The following is a 19,740-nucleotide window of genomic DNA, read 5'->3' on the forward strand; positions in this document are numbered from 1 at the left end:
TACACGACGGGAGACTCGAGGCTACTACAACACACAAACACCAGTGGTCTGCGGTGGATAGTTGCGGCTGCAAGGTGAAATATACGGACAAGCCTATTTTTATATATACAGTAGATATAAATTACTGTCAATCTCTAACGATAGAGAGCACTCAAAATTGTAAGTCTGTTGCGTGTTTCTGCATTGCCCGACGTAAGAGGCTTGCACTGGTGTCTCAACGGCACACTAGCCGCCGGAGACTTGGAAAGATGCTGCAATCCAACTGATGACCCCACTGCTACACTGGGGCGAAACACTGGTAATTTCACGATTGAAAAAGCCTTAAGAGCTTAAATGTTTTTAAAATTTGCAGTCGATGAAATTAAATTATAATTTCCTTCTAGGAACCTTATTTTTGAAAGAAAGAAATTGCTGTAGGAAATAACCGAACTATCTTTACATATCGACTTTTAACGTTATGTCTGTAGAATGTGTAAGTATGACTTTTCTCACGATTTTTGTTGAAGGACTCTTCAAAACCATTAGATACAGCTCATCTATAGGCAAACTAAACTCTCACTCTGTCCCGTTGTTTACATTCCTGCTTGTCGTACCTCCCTGAAGTGCTAATAAAACAGTCTGTAATGGCTTCCAACCTTATCTATGTAAAGTGCTGACAAAGCGTTCCTGTTACCGACCTGTTATTCACTACTTGTAGGATGTAAGTAAAAATCTATCACAGACTCCTTCAGGAGAGAATATTTTAGAGCTCTAAAGACAATAATCTTCTTGCTATACAGTAGAACCTCGTTAATCAGTCGCCTTCGGGACTCAGTGTTTAGTCGGAACGCAAGAACGGTAGGATTACCAGAGGACCGATAGTATTTACTGTAATAGTGTACATACTAATAAGTGCATGCAGTACAATAATAAATATACGTACATAAACAATTAAGATTGAAAAAACCGGTAATGTTCGTTTGTCTGAGATGACATTTGAGATTTTGCTGCTTTATACGCTTCCATTTCCTTATCAACAAAACGTCCATTGGCATGGAAAAAGAATGCTGTTCAGTCCACAGAAGAACTGAATCGAAAGACTGCTTGGCGACTGCATTGGATACTCGACAAGGAGATTCGTAGTTTTCATCATCATCATCATCATCATCTTCTTTTCTAGTATTGTCTGCACTGTGGATAACAGCTGTGATGACCTGATCGTCATCTAGTTCTTCTCCCATTGTTCAGTCAACATCAGTTTTAGAAAGCCCTCATCACCGTCATTGTTTCGAACATCAGGTTTCAAGATGTGAAAATCTAGGACAATTGCCTGTGTACCTTCATCTAGATCATCATTTTGATAAATTTCAACTGTCATTGTCGGCCAAAGTTTACACCAGGATTTTTCAAGTTTTGATATTTTCATTTCTTCCAAAACCTCAGCAATTGTGTAAATAGCATCCTTTGTATTGAAAGATTTTAGTGCTTCAAACAAGCTGCTGTCTTTTTCTGTCGTTTCTAAAATGGATACGACATATTTACGGATCTCCTCTTTAGCCCTTCAACTACCTTTTGATCCATGGATTGAATGAGATAATTGACACGGAGTGGAAGAAAGACAGCATTTATATCCCTCCTTTTAGTTCCTGTTCAGATGGTTTCGATGGCGTGTTATCTAACATAAAGAGTACGTACAGGGAGTTTTTCTTTTACCTTCAAATGTTGTTCAACTTCAGGCAAAGACTGCTGAATGAACCATGATTTAAAAAAGGCCACTGTCCATCCAGGCTGAATTTTGATGGCGATAATACACTGGCAGAGATAATAAATTAATATTCTTGAATGCCCTCGGTAATTTCGATTTGCCGATTGTAAAGAACGGTAATTTATGACTACCGTTGGCATTGTTGGAAGTAGCAGAATTCACTCTCCCCTTTGCAAGCTTCTTACACTCCGCAGTGTCGCTTCGTGCGTCAGGAGTTCTTTGTAGTGGCATCATTTAGTTCCGGGTCGATTCATCAATGCTTTTTTTTAAACTGTAAAATAAATTCGCCTGAAGCTATATCATCCTTTAAAAAATCAAATTGTGAAACAACTGCGCTTGAAGTTACATCGTCAGCTTATGGCGTCTTGACATAAATCACCACGTTTTGAATCCCTTGACGATTTTTTCAGCGATGCAGTCAGCCCCTTTACTCACAGTTAAACTAGTTTTCCTTCCAATTGATTTTTCAAAATTAGCACCTTTTCTTTGATAATGAGGCCAGAAAATCGAGTTCTCTTTCTTCTTTCCTGCGAAAACCACACCCGCAAAGCATGATCTAACAGTTCAGATTTAAGCTTATTGAACGTTTTACGATGCGTAAGTCCTTTCTTAAAACCGGCATTACATGTTTCTAGTTCGTTGCTGTATTTAATCTTAGTAACGCCCACACCAACTTCATTTGCAATTTATTGTAGGGTCTCACATTTGTCTTATCTTTCAAGCACTTTTAAATTCTTTTCTAATGTAACTGTAACGTGTTTGCGCTTTTTAGTTGCCGTAATATGAGGAGTACGTGAACTGAAAGCAAATTTTTTACTGCAAATCACAACAACTGTTCACATTGTCAAGAAATATCGCTTTAACGATAACCCTAAGCAAAGCATCAGAATGAAATGAATGGCCAAGTATCACCAGCTGACTTACTCAACAATATTGTATGTAATGTTTCAAGTGCTGACATGCCTACAATGTACATACGTACCTACGTCATGGTCGGATTATGTGGAGAGTCGAACCATCGGAGGCCGGATGGCTGCTACCTTCCCAAACCTAGCTCAAATTTTTGAACTCACTACCTCCAGAATGCAAGCTCACAGCTGCGCGACCCTAACAGCACGGCCTACTTGCTCAGTTATACAGAATGTTTAACCGCACCTCAAATAAGGAAAAGGCCAAGCTACACAGTCCCTCTTTCAGTACCTCTTAGCACAAGCAGGGATACAATGGGCGTGTTCCATAACCTGACCCCATACTTTTGTGAGGACAAGTACTGACCAAAGGCATTGAACAATTACTTTCTTTCATTTTCTAGGAAAGACACCACTGAAGAGTCAATACCAACTAGACGCCACAAGCCTCAACATATGGAAATACGGTTATGCAGCGCTACAAGGAAACAAGAAATCTCAATTACAAGGTATGTTTTTAATGTTTTAAGTGATTCTTGAAAGAAAATAGTTTGTTTTAATAGAAATGTCTCATCTTGCTGGGTGATGTGTGCTCCACCAGGAGGAATTAGAAATACATTGACAATGATGTACAATTGAATTAGAGGTAGTTGCGTTTTAACGAAAGGGCTCTGTGGTAGGCTAGGTTCACTTTGGATGAATTGGAACCCTGGTCCATCCGCCAACGTCTCTCATCGGCGAACGATATAAGAACCTACCGTCAGACGATGTTCGCCCATTTGTTATCCTCCAGCATCCTGCGAAAGACCTAGCAAGACAAAGAGTTGGCGTATCGCTTCCGGATTGTGGCCGATTGGTTCGATGAAAACTCTAAGGACATGAAGATTCTTGCGTGGCCCTCGAAGTCACCCGATCTCAATCCTTTAGAGCTCATCAGGGATGTTGTTGAGGGGATGTGCGCCTCCTGGGAGCTGCTGCGAACAATATCCGTGCATTATGGGAGATTATCCATCAGAATGGCTCCCCAGTGCTACTAATGACTTGTGAGTCCATGACTGTCTCACTGCATCGCCATCATCATCAGGGCGAAAGGAGGTGCTACACGTGACTATCTCTAATTCAACTGCTCATCATAAGTCGTCCATGATTCTCGTTCGTGATGACCGTTCTTGGGTACCCTGTTGTCGAGGAAATAAGACGGGTACCGTTTGACTGAACCTTTCAACGAGAGCAAACATCGTCCTGTTATTTGGTGCGTCCTAATTAAATCTCCCCTCGTACTGTTCTTTAACATGAAGCAAACTTGGCCCTTTCTGACGCCCCACTCCGTATGACCGGAAATAATTTTCCACAATAAACACTTTCTCCTCTGCTGCGAAAACCATAAATATAGAAATTAACACAACAGTGAATTCATAATATGTCCGATCCTTGTCTCGTTTCTCTACACGGTTGGGTATGAAGTGAGGTGAACCTTCGTAGGCAAGTTTTTACGACCGCATTTCCTTCCTAATATCAGCCTCATCAGAGGAGTTAATGAAATGAAACGAATGACGTGATTGATATTTAACGACCTTGACCACCAGGTTAACCCAGTATCTCCAACTATTATCCCCCTGTGGGTGGGGGCGGTACAATAACACCCATGGTATCCCCTGCCTTTCGCAAGAGGGGCTCTTAAACCTGGGAGCGCGGGTTGATGACTACGAGGCCCTTAGGTGTGTCCTGGCATTGCTTTCACTTACTTGTGCCAGGCTCCTCACTTTCGTCTATTCTATTCGACCTCCCTTGGTCAATTCTTGTTCTTTTTCGACCCCGACGGTATTCAATCATTCGAAGCCTAGGGAGTCTTTCATTTTCACGTCCTTCGTGGCCATTGTCTTTCTTTGACCGATACCTTCAGTTTTCGAAGTGTTGCATTCATTCTTTTTATTCTGTCTCTGATTAGTGTTGTATAGAGGATGGTTGCCTAGTTGCAGATCCTCTTAACCACCATTACCAGCACCACCACCAGTCCAACCATTAAATTCAATAAATAACTGCTTCGTTGCTAGGGAAAGGAGAACAACACGTGAACAATAATGTCAGTGTCGTTTGTTTTGTCGCATACCGTACATTACTACATTATCACAATGTTACTACTACTTTTTCTGAAATGTATTCGAGTATGTTGTCTCTATAGAATTTAATTGGATTTCGATTCCTTTCAGCCCCACCTTTCCATGTTTATATTTGGTCACCGGAATATTTGGGCTCAATTGAGGACTAATCCAGGGTTTAAGGCGGATACCCTTCCTGTCGCCTTACGGTGGTCCAATGAAAACCCTTTCTAAATCACTGCGCCGAGGAGTACACTACTGGGCAGTTTCAATTCAGTGCCACTGAATAGTGAAATGTTTAATACCAAAAATCACAGCGCAGAACTGTACGACAAGGTGAAATACTTAGCACGAGAGTTTATGCCTAAGACTCAGATTATTAAAGATGACCAAGATAATATCATCACAAATGCAAAGGGCATCGCCAAAATATGAAGAGAATACTGCATCAAGCTGCTCACTGATGACCCACAACCAATACCAGGTCACCAGGACCCAACAGACTTTGAACCAATGATCTTTAAAGAAGAAGTGGAACGTACAAAAAAAAAAAAAAAAAAAAAAAAAAAACAACAACCCAAACTCCGGAACCGGAAAGCACCAGGCCAAGATGGAATCACTGCTGAAATCCTAAAGAACATGGATGACCTAGGTGTCGACATCCTCCACAAGATATGTCAGAAGATACTGACATCTGAAAATTGGCCAGACCAGTGGTGCTACTCCATTTTCGCCACTGTTCAAGAAAATTCTCCACTTGACTGTGCAAACTATCGGACGATACCCCTCATCTCCCATGCCAGTAAAATCATGCTCGCGGTGCTGAACGGGAGGCTGAAGACCTTCTTACTTCCACAAATTTCAGTGAAACAAACCGGGTTTGTTCCAGGCAAAGGAAGTTGTGAGCAGATTCTCAACATCCGGCAGCTCATAGAGAAGACAAGGGAGTACAATACCAAGATGTTCCTGTGCTGCGTGGATTACAAGAAAGCCTTCCACAAGGTACAATGGTCAAAGCTCTGGTCTGTACTCATTGAGATGGGAACGCCGAGACTTGTAGTGTACCTGATTCAACAATTCTACTCTTTGAACATTGCGACAGTGAGAGTAATGGCTACTTTTCAGACATCTTTTCTACTAGTGCTGGAGTGCGACAGGTTTGGATTCTCTCCCCCCTCCTATTTAATGTATACAGTGAGTACATTATGAGGGAGATTCTCGAGGATCGGAGTGACGGCATCACAGCTGGTGGCAGGAAAATTAACAATCTCAGATATGCGGATGGCACTGTGATAATTGCAACAGATGATCATGAACTAGAAGCCATCATGCGGAGGTTAGACGAGCGAGGCAGAGAATGTGGTCTTGAAATCAACAATAAAAAGACTAAAGTGATGATTGTAGACCGTTTTCATAACAACAGACCTGCCATAACAAGAATTGCTGATTATGAGGTTGTCAGTCGCTTCGAGTAACTAGGATCTATTGTCACAAATACCGGAGACTGTGAACCTGAGATCCGTAAGCGCATTGCAACTGCGATAAATTCAACAGCAAAACTTACTCGCATCTGGAAGGACACCCTCCATCACTTCCAACACAAAGTTCAACCTTATTCGAACTCTTCCCTATTGCGACCTATGCAGCAGAAACTTGGACGATGAAGACGGTGGATCGCCGCACGATGGATGCTCTAGAAATTTGGTGCTATAGGAGATTACTGCGAATACCATGGACAGCTCACCATACTAACGAATCGATCCTGCAACAGCTCGGCATCAGAACAAAACTGTCGACCCTTATCAACCAAAAACCACTCAGATATTTTGGTCATATTTCCAGAAGACAGGAGGCAATGGAAATACTTATCATAGAGGGAAAATGTCGACGGACGAAGACATAGAGGACCGTTACCAGATGGACCAGATCAAGAGCTTGACCAGGATGAGCTTACAGCAAGCAAGTCACCATGCCCAAAGCAGAGACTCCTGGAGGAAGATCACCTAAAGGATTGTAGCGTGATGCCGCTACACCCTTACGAAGGGTTTGACTAAAAGAGAGAGAGAGAGCGGAATGACATTAGTGCACGAATAAGCTGGCTAGTGGAAAATTACTGCGTTGATGGGGTGAAAGTTCCTTTTGGGGATCACTGTAAGTATCTAGGTGTTAATATAAGACCTTCATTGGGGTAATCACATAAATTTGATTGTTAATAAAGGGTACAGATCTCTGCACATGGTTATGAGGGTATTTAGGGGTTGTAGTAAGGATGTAAATGAGAGGGTACATAAGTCTCTGGTAAGACCCCAACTAGAGTATGGTTCCAGTGTATGGGACCCTCACTAGGAATACTTGATTCAAGAACTGGAAAAAATCCAAAGAAAAGCAGCTCGATTTGTTCTGGGTGATTTCCGACAAAAGAGTAGCGTTACAATAATGTTGCAAAGTTTGGGCTGGGAAGAACTGGGAGAAAGGAGACGAGCTGCTCGATTAAGTGGTATGTTCCGAGCTGTCAGTGGAGAGATGGCGTGGGAGGACATCAGTAGACGAATAAGTTTGAGTGGTGTCTTTAAAAGTAGGAAAGGTCACAATATGAAGATAAAGATGGAATTCAAGAGGACAAATTGGGGCAAATATTCGTTTATAGGAAGGGGAGTTAGGGATTCGAATAACTTACCAAGGGAAATTTTCCAATTTCTTTGCGATCATTTAAGAAAAGGCTAGGAAAACAACAGATAGGGAATCTGCCACCTGGGCGACTGCCCTAAATGCAGATCAGTAGTGATTGATTGATTGATTGATTGATTGATTGATTGATTGATTGATTGATTGATTGATTGATTGATTGATTGATTGATTGATTGATTGATTGATTGATTGATGAAGTCCCAACACCAAGGAGACGTGCTAGATAAACGAAATTCGGGAGGCGTGTTTGCACATCTTAAAGATAACGCCTATTCAAATTTGCGCGCTAGTCGACGAAGAGTGATGCTGCTAGCGCCACTATGAACTTGCAAAGCAATTTTGCTTTAAAAACGGGCTGTACACTTCGTGAGCGACGTCGGGGGATGCAGAGTGGGTCTCGGCCCACAAGTGGCCACGGCTGGTCCGTGGTCTGACATCTCTGCACTCTGACCGGCCAACCGAGCAGAGGTGGGGTGGCCACAGCTCTACCGTGGCTCTACGCCTCTGTATTCTGGAGACGGAGAGGGACTGGTCCCCACCGTCGGCTGTCCTGCGAATGATCTTCCTTTGTTTTCCACTATCCTCCTCTAAGGCGAATGACGGGCAGTTCCTACTATAGGTCACGGCCGCCAACCCTCTCACCTTGTCCGCAAACCTCCTTCTCCGATACAAATCTCCTGGCCTGAGAGACGGCGTCACCGTCTAGGAGGCCTGCCTCCCCCTTCAGGGGAGGAATGAAAACATTTAGTAGTAGTAGTAGTACTGAGCGTTAGTCAACGTCCAGCGTTGACGTTGTGAGTTAGGTGTGAGTCAAACATGCCTTTAAGCAGACGAAGAAGGCAATATCAGCAACTTACTGAGTCTGAACGAGGCCGTGTGATAAGGCTACGAGAAGGTGGATGTTATTTTCGCGATATTTCAGAAATACTTAGCAGGGATGTATCCACAGTGCATCGGTATTGGCAACAATGGCCACGGGTAGGCGCTGTCTCAGAAAGACTGGAGCCCGGCCGCACACGGGCCTCTACAAAAAGAGAAAATCACCGTATTCGCTGCATGCTTGTGGTGGATCGTACTGCATCAGTTAAAGCCATTAGACCTTCAGTTGGCACCCGAAAGATACAGTGAACTGTTACAAATCGATTACTTGAGGGATAGCTCCGAACCAGGATGACCTGTTATGTTCTAAGATGAGAGCTGTCTTGGTGCCAGTGATGGTCATAGATTGGTAAGGAGGGGAGGTGAGAGCTTAGAACCAAGCTGGATGCGGCGTCGACACACTGGACCTCCACCAAGAGTTGTGGTCTGGGGAGGAACTGTACTTGGCAGCGGGAGCACTCTCGTCGTTATCCCAAAAATCTTGAGAGCGGATTTATACGTCACACTAGTGATTGTGCTGTCATTCATTCACAGTGTGTTTTTCACCAGGATAACGCTCGTCCTTATACCACTGCTGTTGGCCTGCGAGATCACCAGACCTTTCACCCATTGAACACGTATGGGACATATTGGACGACAAATCCAGCGTCATCCAATACCAGCATTAACCGTTTATTTGACTGGATAAGTGCAACAGGCGTGGAACTCCATCGCCTAAAATAACATACGGTACCTGTACGGCACAACGCATGCGCGTTTGCATGCTTGCATTCAAAGTCATGGCGAATACAGCGGTTATTAATGCACCACCATGTTACATCTCTTCTGGCTGATATTTGAACCTGTGATCTGAGAACTTTAACCAAATAAATATGTTACATAGACAATTGCTTAGCCTAAATTGCATTCCACTAAACCAGTGTCTTCGTGGTGTTGAGATTTTCATATTCTGCTAGTGTAGAAGTCGGAATTTTCACTAAGTCCATTTATATTGCCTGTTCTCCATTAGGTGGAACATATTACGTGGCCGAATTTTAATGCAGAAAGTGGCCTGATCTACTATTAGTGATATATGCATAGAGGGGATAGATGATGAAAGTAACTCTTGGCGTGAAACGTACTCTCGGATGCGTGTTTTGGCCAGCGACGAAGGATCGAGAACTGATCGCGACGGTAATTATCTACAGCGTGTCCATTGCAGAACCAGGAAAAACACTACGTAGCGATGAAGAGATGATGCCCATTGGAGTTCAGTTCACTACACTCTCCTAAAACATTGTGCAATGGCCACTAATGGGACAGAAAAAGACAATCAGAGGAAACTGCGAAATAGGGCACATTAGTTAGCGTCGGAAGTCACAAGACTCCGTGTACATTAGCACAGGTTGTGTTAGAAGTCACGAGATTGCCATCCACGTGCTGGCCGCGGTAATAACTTACGTTGTAAAACTTCGCCGTACATGTTTGTGAGGTCTTAACAGGCATGCTGTTTACCATTCAATTTACTAGTAAGGTATAGCATTAACTTTCAACGCCCATATTGCAAAAATAACGAACAATGCCAACCCTATGCTCGGGTTTATAATAAGGAGCTCTAAATTATTTACTCAATCATCGATAGCTGTTCAGTTATTCATTAAACTTGTGTGAAGTAAGTTAGGATATTAATCTGTAATTTGGGACTGCGTTCAAAGGAACGAATACATGCTATTGAATGTAAAACAAATACGACATTTTGCCCTTTTGATACATCAACACAGTATTTAAGAAGTAATTTTAATCTCATGTCTCTGCGGAATTATTATTTCGTTAAAAACGTTAAACAAAATTGTAAACAATAAATTTGATTTCATAGGACTGTTGAATTTTATCTTATTTCATGTTCTACGAGTTAAAGCTCGCAAGAACATAGTATTTCACGTTCAAAGATCCAGAACATCTCATCACTTCACCTGGCCATGTATTAAAATGCTACGTTTTTACAACACATTTGCTTCAGGAAAAGAGTTATTTTCAGAATCACACACTACCATTAATAGACATTCAAAGGCCTATGTTTCTAAGTTATAAATTCAGACGGCGCCCCTTAAGATATTTATTTTTGTAGTCACATATTACTTTGTCTTTGTCTTAATTCCTGTATTTTCATTGTAGAGAAATATCCTTGATGTACTTTACACTGTTATTTTCTCTGTATATGTACTTTTCCTTCTTTTCATTTTCCTTCCTTGCCTTTATTTTCATTGTTTATTTTGTATTTATTTTTAGTATTGGTGTGTTAGGAAGGTACTGTATTGGGCCTATTGCCTCTGTACTTTCAAAGAGACAAATAAATAAATAAATAAATAAATAAATAAATAAATAAATAAATAAATAAATAAATAAATAAATAAATAAATAAATAAATAAATAAATAACCATAAAACAACTTACTGATAGTTGTTCATAACTCCAGGTGAGTATGAATTTCCATTGTTTAGCAAACCTTTTTCTTAATGTATGATTTATATGTCACTGCAACATGTCGGAGTGCCAGGTCCGCGGTTCTGGGGTAGTGTGCCTGTCTTTCTCCCGCAGGCTTCGAGTTCGATTTCCGGCCAGGTGAGTGATTTTTACTTGGACCTGAGGACTGGAGGTCCACCCAGCCTACGCGATTACAATTAAGGAGTTATTTGACGGTGATACGACGACCCCCGGTCTAGACAACCAAGAATAACGGCCGAAAGAATTTGTCGCACTGACTATGAAACACCGGCCTTCGAGACGAGCAGCGGTCGCTTGGAAGGTCAAGAGTCACCACGCTTGTACCGCCGTAGTGTTTGTTTGGTTTGCAACATGCCTCATCAGTTTATGCGGGCTGTTAGGAAATAAAACCTCCGACTCTGCTCTTCAGTCCTCATGTTTTTACAAGATCAAGATCACAAACTTTAATCACACTTGGACAGGTAACTCTTGGGATATTTAATCAACTGCTTATCAGTAGATGTAATACAAATAGTATTGGTTTTACGTCCCACTAACTACTTTAACGGTTTTCGGAGACGCTAAGGTGCCGGAATTTTGTCCAGCAGGAGCTCTTTTACCTGCCAGTAAATCTACCGACAAGAGGCTGGCGTATTTGAGCACCTTCTTATATCACCGGACTGAGCCGAGATCGAACCTGCCAACTCGAGCTCATAGGGCTAGCGCTCTACCGTCTGAGCTACTCAGCCCAGCTGTCCATAGATGTACAGGCAGAACAAGAAGTTCCGAAGGATATAGAGGGTCTCTCTGAAATGAACTGTCGTATGGCTTTTAGTGCCGGGATATTCCAGGACGGGTTCGGCTCGCCAGGTGCAGGTCTTTTTATTTGACTCCCGTAGGTGACCTGCGCGTCGTGATGAGGATGAAATGATGATGAAGACAACACATACACCCACCCCCGTGCCGTAGGAATTAACCAATTAAGGTTAAAATCCCCGACCGAGCCGTGAATCGAACCCGGTACCCTCTGAAACGAAGGCCAATACGCTGACCGTTCAGCCAACGAATCGGACAGACGGTCTCTCTTATAAACCCAGACCGAGCGCACGGTGTTTGTATTCTGCGCTACAACAGCTGCCTCAGTCGAACTTATGTCGCGTGCGGCCGCCCTGCTTTAAATGTGTATACAATCATATATGAAATCTTACCTTATAAAAGATGCTGGAAGTGTCTATCTTCATAATGAGGTACTTCATAAACACCGTTAGGATTTTCTGCACACCAATAACGAGAGTTATGAGTGTTCAAATTACCATTAAAATGAAACCATGGCCTCATCCGAAAAGAACACAAACTGTGGGTAGAACAAACGATCATTAAGTGATGCAAGATACCACTCACAATATTCCAGTCTTGTGCCTGGATCAGCAGGTTTTAAACAATGGGCCGGTGTAAACTTGTACGGTTTGATGTATAACAGCTTTGCAGCTCTGTGTGCAGAAGAAACCGAAACCGCTATTTGTTGTGTTAATTTTGTGATATATTCTGTGACCGTTTAAGATTCGCACCATTCCTCAAGGGGAATTCCTCAAGGCAGTATTATCGGACCTTTTTTTCTTATATATTGAACCCTTTAGGTCCTTATTGAGGGATACCTACCTTCCTTACCTATCAGCAAAGTTCATGAGATCTGTCTCTTGGGTCGTTTCGGGTTCTTCGTCACTTGCTGAGGTAAAGGTAGGGTTCATTAATTCTAATCTATCTACTGGAATGAAAGGTCTGTTTAAAAGATTCCTATTTATTCAGGAAATGAAGTAATTTACTATGTCAACGATGTCATAGTCAATTGTGTCCACTGGACACCACAATCATTTTTACATAAATGTCAGAACACTGGCGTGAGACTTTAACGTAACTGCCTGATGGGCAATCTTACTAGAAACCATTATCTCAATTATTAATCATTTAAGAAAGGAAAGTCTGGAAATCCTTAAATTCGGCTTCCATGTGAGACCACATGTACCATCATAGTGATTCGTTATGGTCCAGCCCTCGTAACACGAACTCTGGACTCTGAGTATAATTAAGGTCGTCCAATCGGTGTGTGCCACACAGTGGTTCTACGGCATGGACCCTTAATTGAATCGATGTGACCTGCGTCTATGTCATGGACCGACATCTAATCTTCTAAGTTACTTTAAAGTCATTGTGGATGATGACCGCAAGGAAATGATGCTACAATGGCATATGGCCCTAATCTAAGTCACTGAGGTTGATGACCCCCTGACCATCCAAGTTTCTGAGCTGAAGGCTAAACACAATTAAGTTACATCGGTTGATGACCAAAGTTCCACTTTACTTATCCCCCGCACATTCACTGCTCAATCAATCAAAGTTCAATAATTACAACAACAACAATGCTCACAAACTTTGTGGCAGAAAATCCATTTCCTTCGAATATGTCCCTTTTATCTTTACTTTATTTTTTTAATATTCCCCAGACAACAAATTAAAATTTCCAGAATGCATCTCCAAGTTATTCGCTTGATTAAAGTTATTTCAAAATGCGGTTTCACTGAATTTAATAATTTAATAAATTTAAATGATTTATCGAAATGTTAAAGAACAGTAAATTTTATCTCCGCGGACTCTGGTTTCTTCACAACTTTCTACGCAGCTGTGATGTGAATTCAATATTGCGATGTTTATCTGGCTGGAAAAGAATTTGTTACATCATTCATGTCCAGCTATATATCTCATCTCGTGATATCATGCTTAAAAATCTAATCTAGTCCTAACCGTTATTAACACTTGGATATCCTAATAATCTACGCACAAACCAAACAACTCGCCATATCATTACGATGTCATATCTCGTCATTACCATTATGAATTTTGCACACCCCTCACAGACAAATCGATCATCACGACCATCGCTCTATATTTTGGACAACCCTGAAATTGGGTTACTCTGTTCCTTATACTCAAAGTTCATGGTTTCAAATGTTCATTACGTCCCCAATTACAGTATTTCACAATGCTTAGATCATTACCGGCTATGAATTTTCAACTAAATCCAGCATTTTAACGTATCCCCTGGCCGAGAATTACAGTACACTCTCAACTCCACTTCTTTTCCGCTATCAAAGCTGAGGTCTCTCACCCCAGGCTCGCTTGGCAGTTACATAAACCACCCGGTTCGTTCTACCTGACTGACTTCTCAAAATGCTCCCTTTAAACTCTGCCGACATGATTAAACAAATACGATATTCTAACCAACAAAATGCACAGATATGCTTCAAGATGCCCACACTAATTATACGCGTCGCCAATTATACCGCTATGGATTTCTATGAATTTCTTTCCATTCCCAACATTATAAAATATTCCTCGGGCTATCATGCCCCAGCTTCAATGACAGGACTCTAACCTGATTCGCACATCTCATCTCAACTCATATAAAACACTCCTCGGGCTTCCGGGTCCCGGCTTCAATGACAGGTCCAACCTGATTCACAAAACTAACCTCTGTTTCCCAGCTCCACAATTATCATCGACAAAGAACTGGAATAAAATCCTCACTAGAAATTCCGACATCTAATATCGCACAATGCATTACTCATGAATAACTTTGCATAAATGATATCGTATTTAATAACTTGATTTTTACGAGAAATGACTGAACATTCTACTAGATCTTTTTATTGTCAGTCAGACACAGTTTAAAATGGGCATAGAAAAACGTTTCTCTCCGTGACCAAATTCATCCCCTAGGTTCTCACCCGACAGCGCGCTTCCACTCGATTGAAAATGAGTGACCATGGATTATTATTATTAACGTCAAATTGCAGACAGAAGAATTTTACGTCGAATGAACATCTTACATTGACATCACAAAATACAGGCAGTACACTCACACGGATGACGATCTACATTGGACGTGATATCACTTCGGAATCCTATTCAATAACTTTTTACAACATTATACGGCCCTCGCAAGACTTCAAAAATTTATCCAAGTGGAAAATAAAACAAATGACTCTTTTAGTCGTACTCTCACATTTACAAAACTGAGTGGGGCGACCACTGCGTCGTATATCCCCATGCAAATACACTTTTAGAAATCACGAGATGAGATATAAGAGGTAGTAAGATGGGAAGTCACCTACCTCATGTCGTCACGCCAATATTCGTCTTAGGGCTCACCTGTGACCCTGGCATTTTATTTAGCCATCTTTACATTCATGGCTGTACATCTCATTATGTTTCTTCAGGTTTCTTGGAATAAAGCATAAAAAAAAGAAATACCCTTCACTTGTTTGCGGAGCGCACACGATGGATTATAATTATTCCCGCACACAAATTACTTAATCACATTAGAATATTTCAGTACTTTGACCGTCCTATCTGATACACTTATTTCTCTCAAGAAAACTATCTCCCCATGGAGTCAAGACTTAGCCGCAATGGCTAAAATCTGCAGTTGAACTCAGTCTACTTTCGTTGGTTTGATTTAGCAGAGCAGCTCAACAATTTTTCGTCCGCTTTGTATCACAAATGCCGGAGAAGGAAACTTCGTCATGGCGTCCCTTTATATTTATAGCAGTTACCCCCTCTCTTCGGATCTCTCCCTTTGCCGCCAAGAAAAATTTTATAAATTTTCTGACTTACCTAAACTGTAATTTCAAGAGTTTTGAAAGTGACTACATGCTTGCTACATTTCTGACGGTAGTGTTCATGGACATTTAAAAATTTTACGGGTTCGATTTGTGAGATGATTGACCCCCTTTGATAGGCACTATATTTTTTGACTTGGCGTTGTCACGCCGTGTACACGCGCTTTGAAATAGTTCATAAAAATGACTAGAGATTCTTCCGCCGTCGACACGTGTGGTTGACGTCACGTACCCCATAGCGTGGGACCGAAGGTAATCACCCCCTCGTCACGTGTCAACTCCATGCTATCAAGAATCCAACTTTTCATTATTTTGTTACACTATGCATAATGTTCTTAGGGCACAAAGGTCATGGGTTCAATATATATATATATGAGTAAAGGAGTGGAATCAGAGGTAAGGCTTTTTACGGATGATGTTATTCTCTATAGAGTGATAAATAAGTTACAAGATTGTGAGCAACTGCAACGTGACCTCGAAAATGTTGTGAGATGGACAGCAGGCAATGGTATGTTGATAAACGGGGTTAAAAGTCAGGTTGTGAGTTTCACAAATAGAAAAAGTCCTCTCAGTTTTAATTACTGCGTTGATGGGATGAAAGTTCCTGTTGGGGATCATTGTAAGTATCTAGGTGTTAATATAAGGAAAGATCTTCATTGGGGTAATCATATAAATGGGATTTTAAATAAAGGGTACAGATCTCTGCACATGGTTATGAGGGTGTTTAGGGGTTGTAGTAAGGATGTAAAGGAGAGGCCATATAAGTCTCTGGTAAGACCCCAACTAGATTATGGTTCCAGTGTATGGGACCCTCACCAGGATTACCTGATTCAAGAACTGGAAAAAATCCAAAGAAAAGCAGCTCGATTTGTTCTGGGTGATTTCCGACAAAACAGTAGCGTTACAAAAATGTTGCAATGTTTGGGTTGGGAAGAATTGAGAGAAAGAAGAAGAGCTGCTCGACTAAGTGGTATGTTTCGAGCTGTCAGCGGAGAGATGGCGTGGAATGACATTAGTAAACGAATAAGTTTGAGTGGCGTTTATAAAAGTAGGAAAGATCACAATATGAAGATAAAGTTGGAATTCAAGAGGACAAACTGGGGCAAATATTCATTTATAGGAAGGGGAGTTAGGAATTGGAATAACTTACCAAGGGAGACGTTCAATAAATTTCCAATTTCTTTGAAATCATTTAGGAAAAGGCTAGGAAAGCAACAGATAGGGAATCTACCACCTGGGCGACTGCCCTAAATGCAGATCAATATTGATTGATTGATTGATTGATTGATTGATTGATTGATTGATTGATTGATTGATTGATTGATTGATTGATTGATTGATTGATTGATTGATTGATTGATTGATAAGCTTTTCCTCTGTTAAAATAGTTCGTATGCGCGTATGGTTTTTATTGAGCATTGAGCCAGTAGTTTCAAATTTATTTACAATTACGTGAATCTGTGCTCATGAAGGTGGCATTTCACCAGGAAATTGCTGAACAAATGCATCGCGTACTCCCCGAGCCGCCTCATACTTAACATAAATTTTACATACTGAAATACGGTGTTGCAATAATAACTGTCTCGCCATGTTAACAGCTGAGATTCAAACTAGTGACTCATACTTGCCAAGTGGAACTCGTGCAGGCTGTTTACAAGGTCAAGAACTCTGTGCGTGCCTCCCGTACAGCTGCTTAGATCTGGGAGAGTAAAAACGCCGCTGGACGGTCTGGGTTTTTAAGAGAGACCGCGTGTACAAGGTGAACCGAAAATCGCGCACTCGGGCCTGCAGCGCGACTCCTCACTTGCCAGCAATAAAAAAGACCCTCACAAAAGTTCGTCCTGCGAGTATATTCGGCAGAAAAAGGACGTTGAAGAGTGGCAAGCTGGCAACACTGTAACCACATGTAGTGTGACTACCTCTGTCAGCACTTACTAGTCGTGCTGTACAGTTGGTGCAGTGGGTAGAGTTTTGGGTTAGCATGCAGGAGGTTGAGTGTAACCAGATTAAGAAGAAGAAGAAGAAGAAGAAAATATACCTTTTAAGTATTTATAATAATGATAATAATAATAATGTGCGCCTCTGTGGTGTAGTGGTTAGCGTGATTAGCTGCCACCCCCGGAGGCCCGAGTTCAATTCCTGGCTCTGCCACGAAATTTGAAAAGTGGTACGAGGCCTGGAACGGGGTCCACTTAACCTCGGTAGGTCAACTGAGTAAAGTTGGGTTTGATTCCCACCTCATCCATCCTCGAAGTGGTTTTCCGTGGGCCTTCATAAACACCATGAGGATTTTCTGTACAGCAATAGCGAGAGTTATGACTGTTCACATGACCATTAAGATGAAACCAAGCATCATCCGAAAAGAACACAAGCTGTGGTTCGAATAAACGATCATTCAATGATGCAAGATGGCGCTGACCTTCCCAGAGAGTCTTGAACTTTTCCTTCGGAGAAACTGGAAAAATTTTCTTGTGTTTTAGATAAACTTCTAAGGAATCCTTCCCTATTCCGTATTTCCAGCAATGTTAAATGAAAACCATGTTGAATGAACTGAACTTCTTCTCCAGGCAAATGCCGGCATGGTACCTAACTTAAGGCCACGGCCGCTAATTATTATTATTATTATTATTATTATTATTATTATTATTATTATTATTATTATTATTATCGCAGATGAGGATTTTTGGACTCCCGTTCATAGTGGTTACCGGCTGAAACTGACCGGCCATTACTAGTGGAGCGGTCCCGCGAAGGAAAAAACACCCTGTATGAGATACCATTGCACGGGACGAGTAATATAATGTTTAATGGTGATTATTTCGAACTAGATTTCACTCAATTATTATGCAAGGAAGTGTATGTCACAAAGATTGTTTTGGAAGTCACCACCACAACTAAAATCTTTCTTGTAAGGGTTCACAACTCGTGAAGCGTGCGTAAGATTCCGTCCAGTCCAGTATTATTTCCTTTTACATCAGCTAGACTCCTCTCTGTTATGTACCCTGGCCGACCTCCGATGGTCAGCATCAACCTCGATACCACCAGGTGAACCGAGACCTATTGTATCCTCAGTTTTTGGTCTTTTTCCTATATACAAGCAAATGCGTGCAGGTATACGCGACGATATGACGATATCATAGCCACGGGATATCCAAACCACATGGGAAAACCTTTTCATTTTAAAAATTTCAAATAAATTGGTCGGGATTCGAACCACGAGCATTTTAGTCAGAAGCCAGCGATTATGCCACTCGGCTTTCACGCCCCTTGTACCTTCACAGACCGTGCTCTTGAGTTCTCAACTATGTTATTCTTTGAGGGATCAGGATCATCCCTCTCTTGGAGTTGATGATTTACCCATGTTCAAGTTCCTGTGAATAAAACATACATCACTTTAAAACTTTTGATACCAAACGTCATCAATTAGTATTTCCCTAGGAACGTAGAAATACACTGCTGTGCCAAACTTAAGAACGAGAGATAAACCAACATAACATATCAACTACTCGGTGGAAATAAATGAAAGTGCGGTAACATGTTAACAGAGGTCTTCCACACGTGCATAGAAGCCTGGCGTAAGGTCAGGGCGACTATAGAACCAAATGGATTTGGCCCCACGAAACGAGGCAGTTGAAGGAACAGGGTAAGACAGTGTGAGTCAATCAGCGAGTTGTTACGGTGCACTGTGGTGGTGTTCTCAATTACAACATGGTCCGGAGACAACATTTGGATGACTTCGCACTGGGAAGAATCATTGGGAAACTGGGCGAAGGACGAAATATGACGAGTGTAGCCCAGGAGTTTGGTATTGCGCACAGCTTTGTTTCACGTGCATGGAGAGCATTCCGAACCACAGCCATTGCTGCCCAAAGGAGAGGAGGGAGTCTACCACGGTTAACTACAGTAGCAGATGACCGCTACATTGTGCAACAGACAAGGAGAGACTCACGTCAAACAGCGGGTGAAATTGCAAGCACATTTAACAGGACTGAAAGGCACCCAATATCACGTTCCGCAGTGGCACGACGACTGGATGTGGGTGGTCTGTTTGCCCGACGACCATTACGTTATGTTCCATTGACACCCGCATATCGGCGGCACCGTTTGCGATGGTGCAAAGAACACCAGGTCTGCACCAACGAGGAGTGGGATCGCGTGCTCTTCTCAGATGAGAGCAGATTCAGTCTGAGTAGTGATTCTAGAAGTGCCCTCATCATCTGGCGAAAGGTGGGAACACGTAATGCATCCAGGAACATTGTCGAATATTATAGTTTTGGTGGTCC

At 41.8% G+C, this 19,740-nt stretch overlaps 1 protein-coding gene across 1 annotated transcript in view; it reads left to right on the top strand.

Annotated features, from left to right (window-relative positions):
- LOC136867042 (putative inorganic phosphate cotransporter) overlaps positions 1 to 19,740 on the top strand; it is a 550,887-nt gene that overhangs the window by 135,204 nt on the left and 395,943 nt on the right. Inside the window, exon 2 of the mRNA XM_067144142.2 lies at positions 3,057 to 3,161. Coding sequence (XP_067000243.2) covers positions 3,057 to 3,161 — 105 coding nt within the window. The remainder of the gene's footprint in view (positions 1 to 3,056; positions 3,162 to 19,740) is intronic.

This window comes from Anabrus simplex, chromosome 3 (assembly GCF_040414725.1).
Source record: "Anabrus simplex isolate iqAnaSimp1 chromosome 3, ASM4041472v1, whole genome shotgun sequence".
NCBI lineage: Eukaryota > Metazoa > Arthropoda > Insecta > Orthoptera > Tettigoniidae > Anabrus > Anabrus simplex.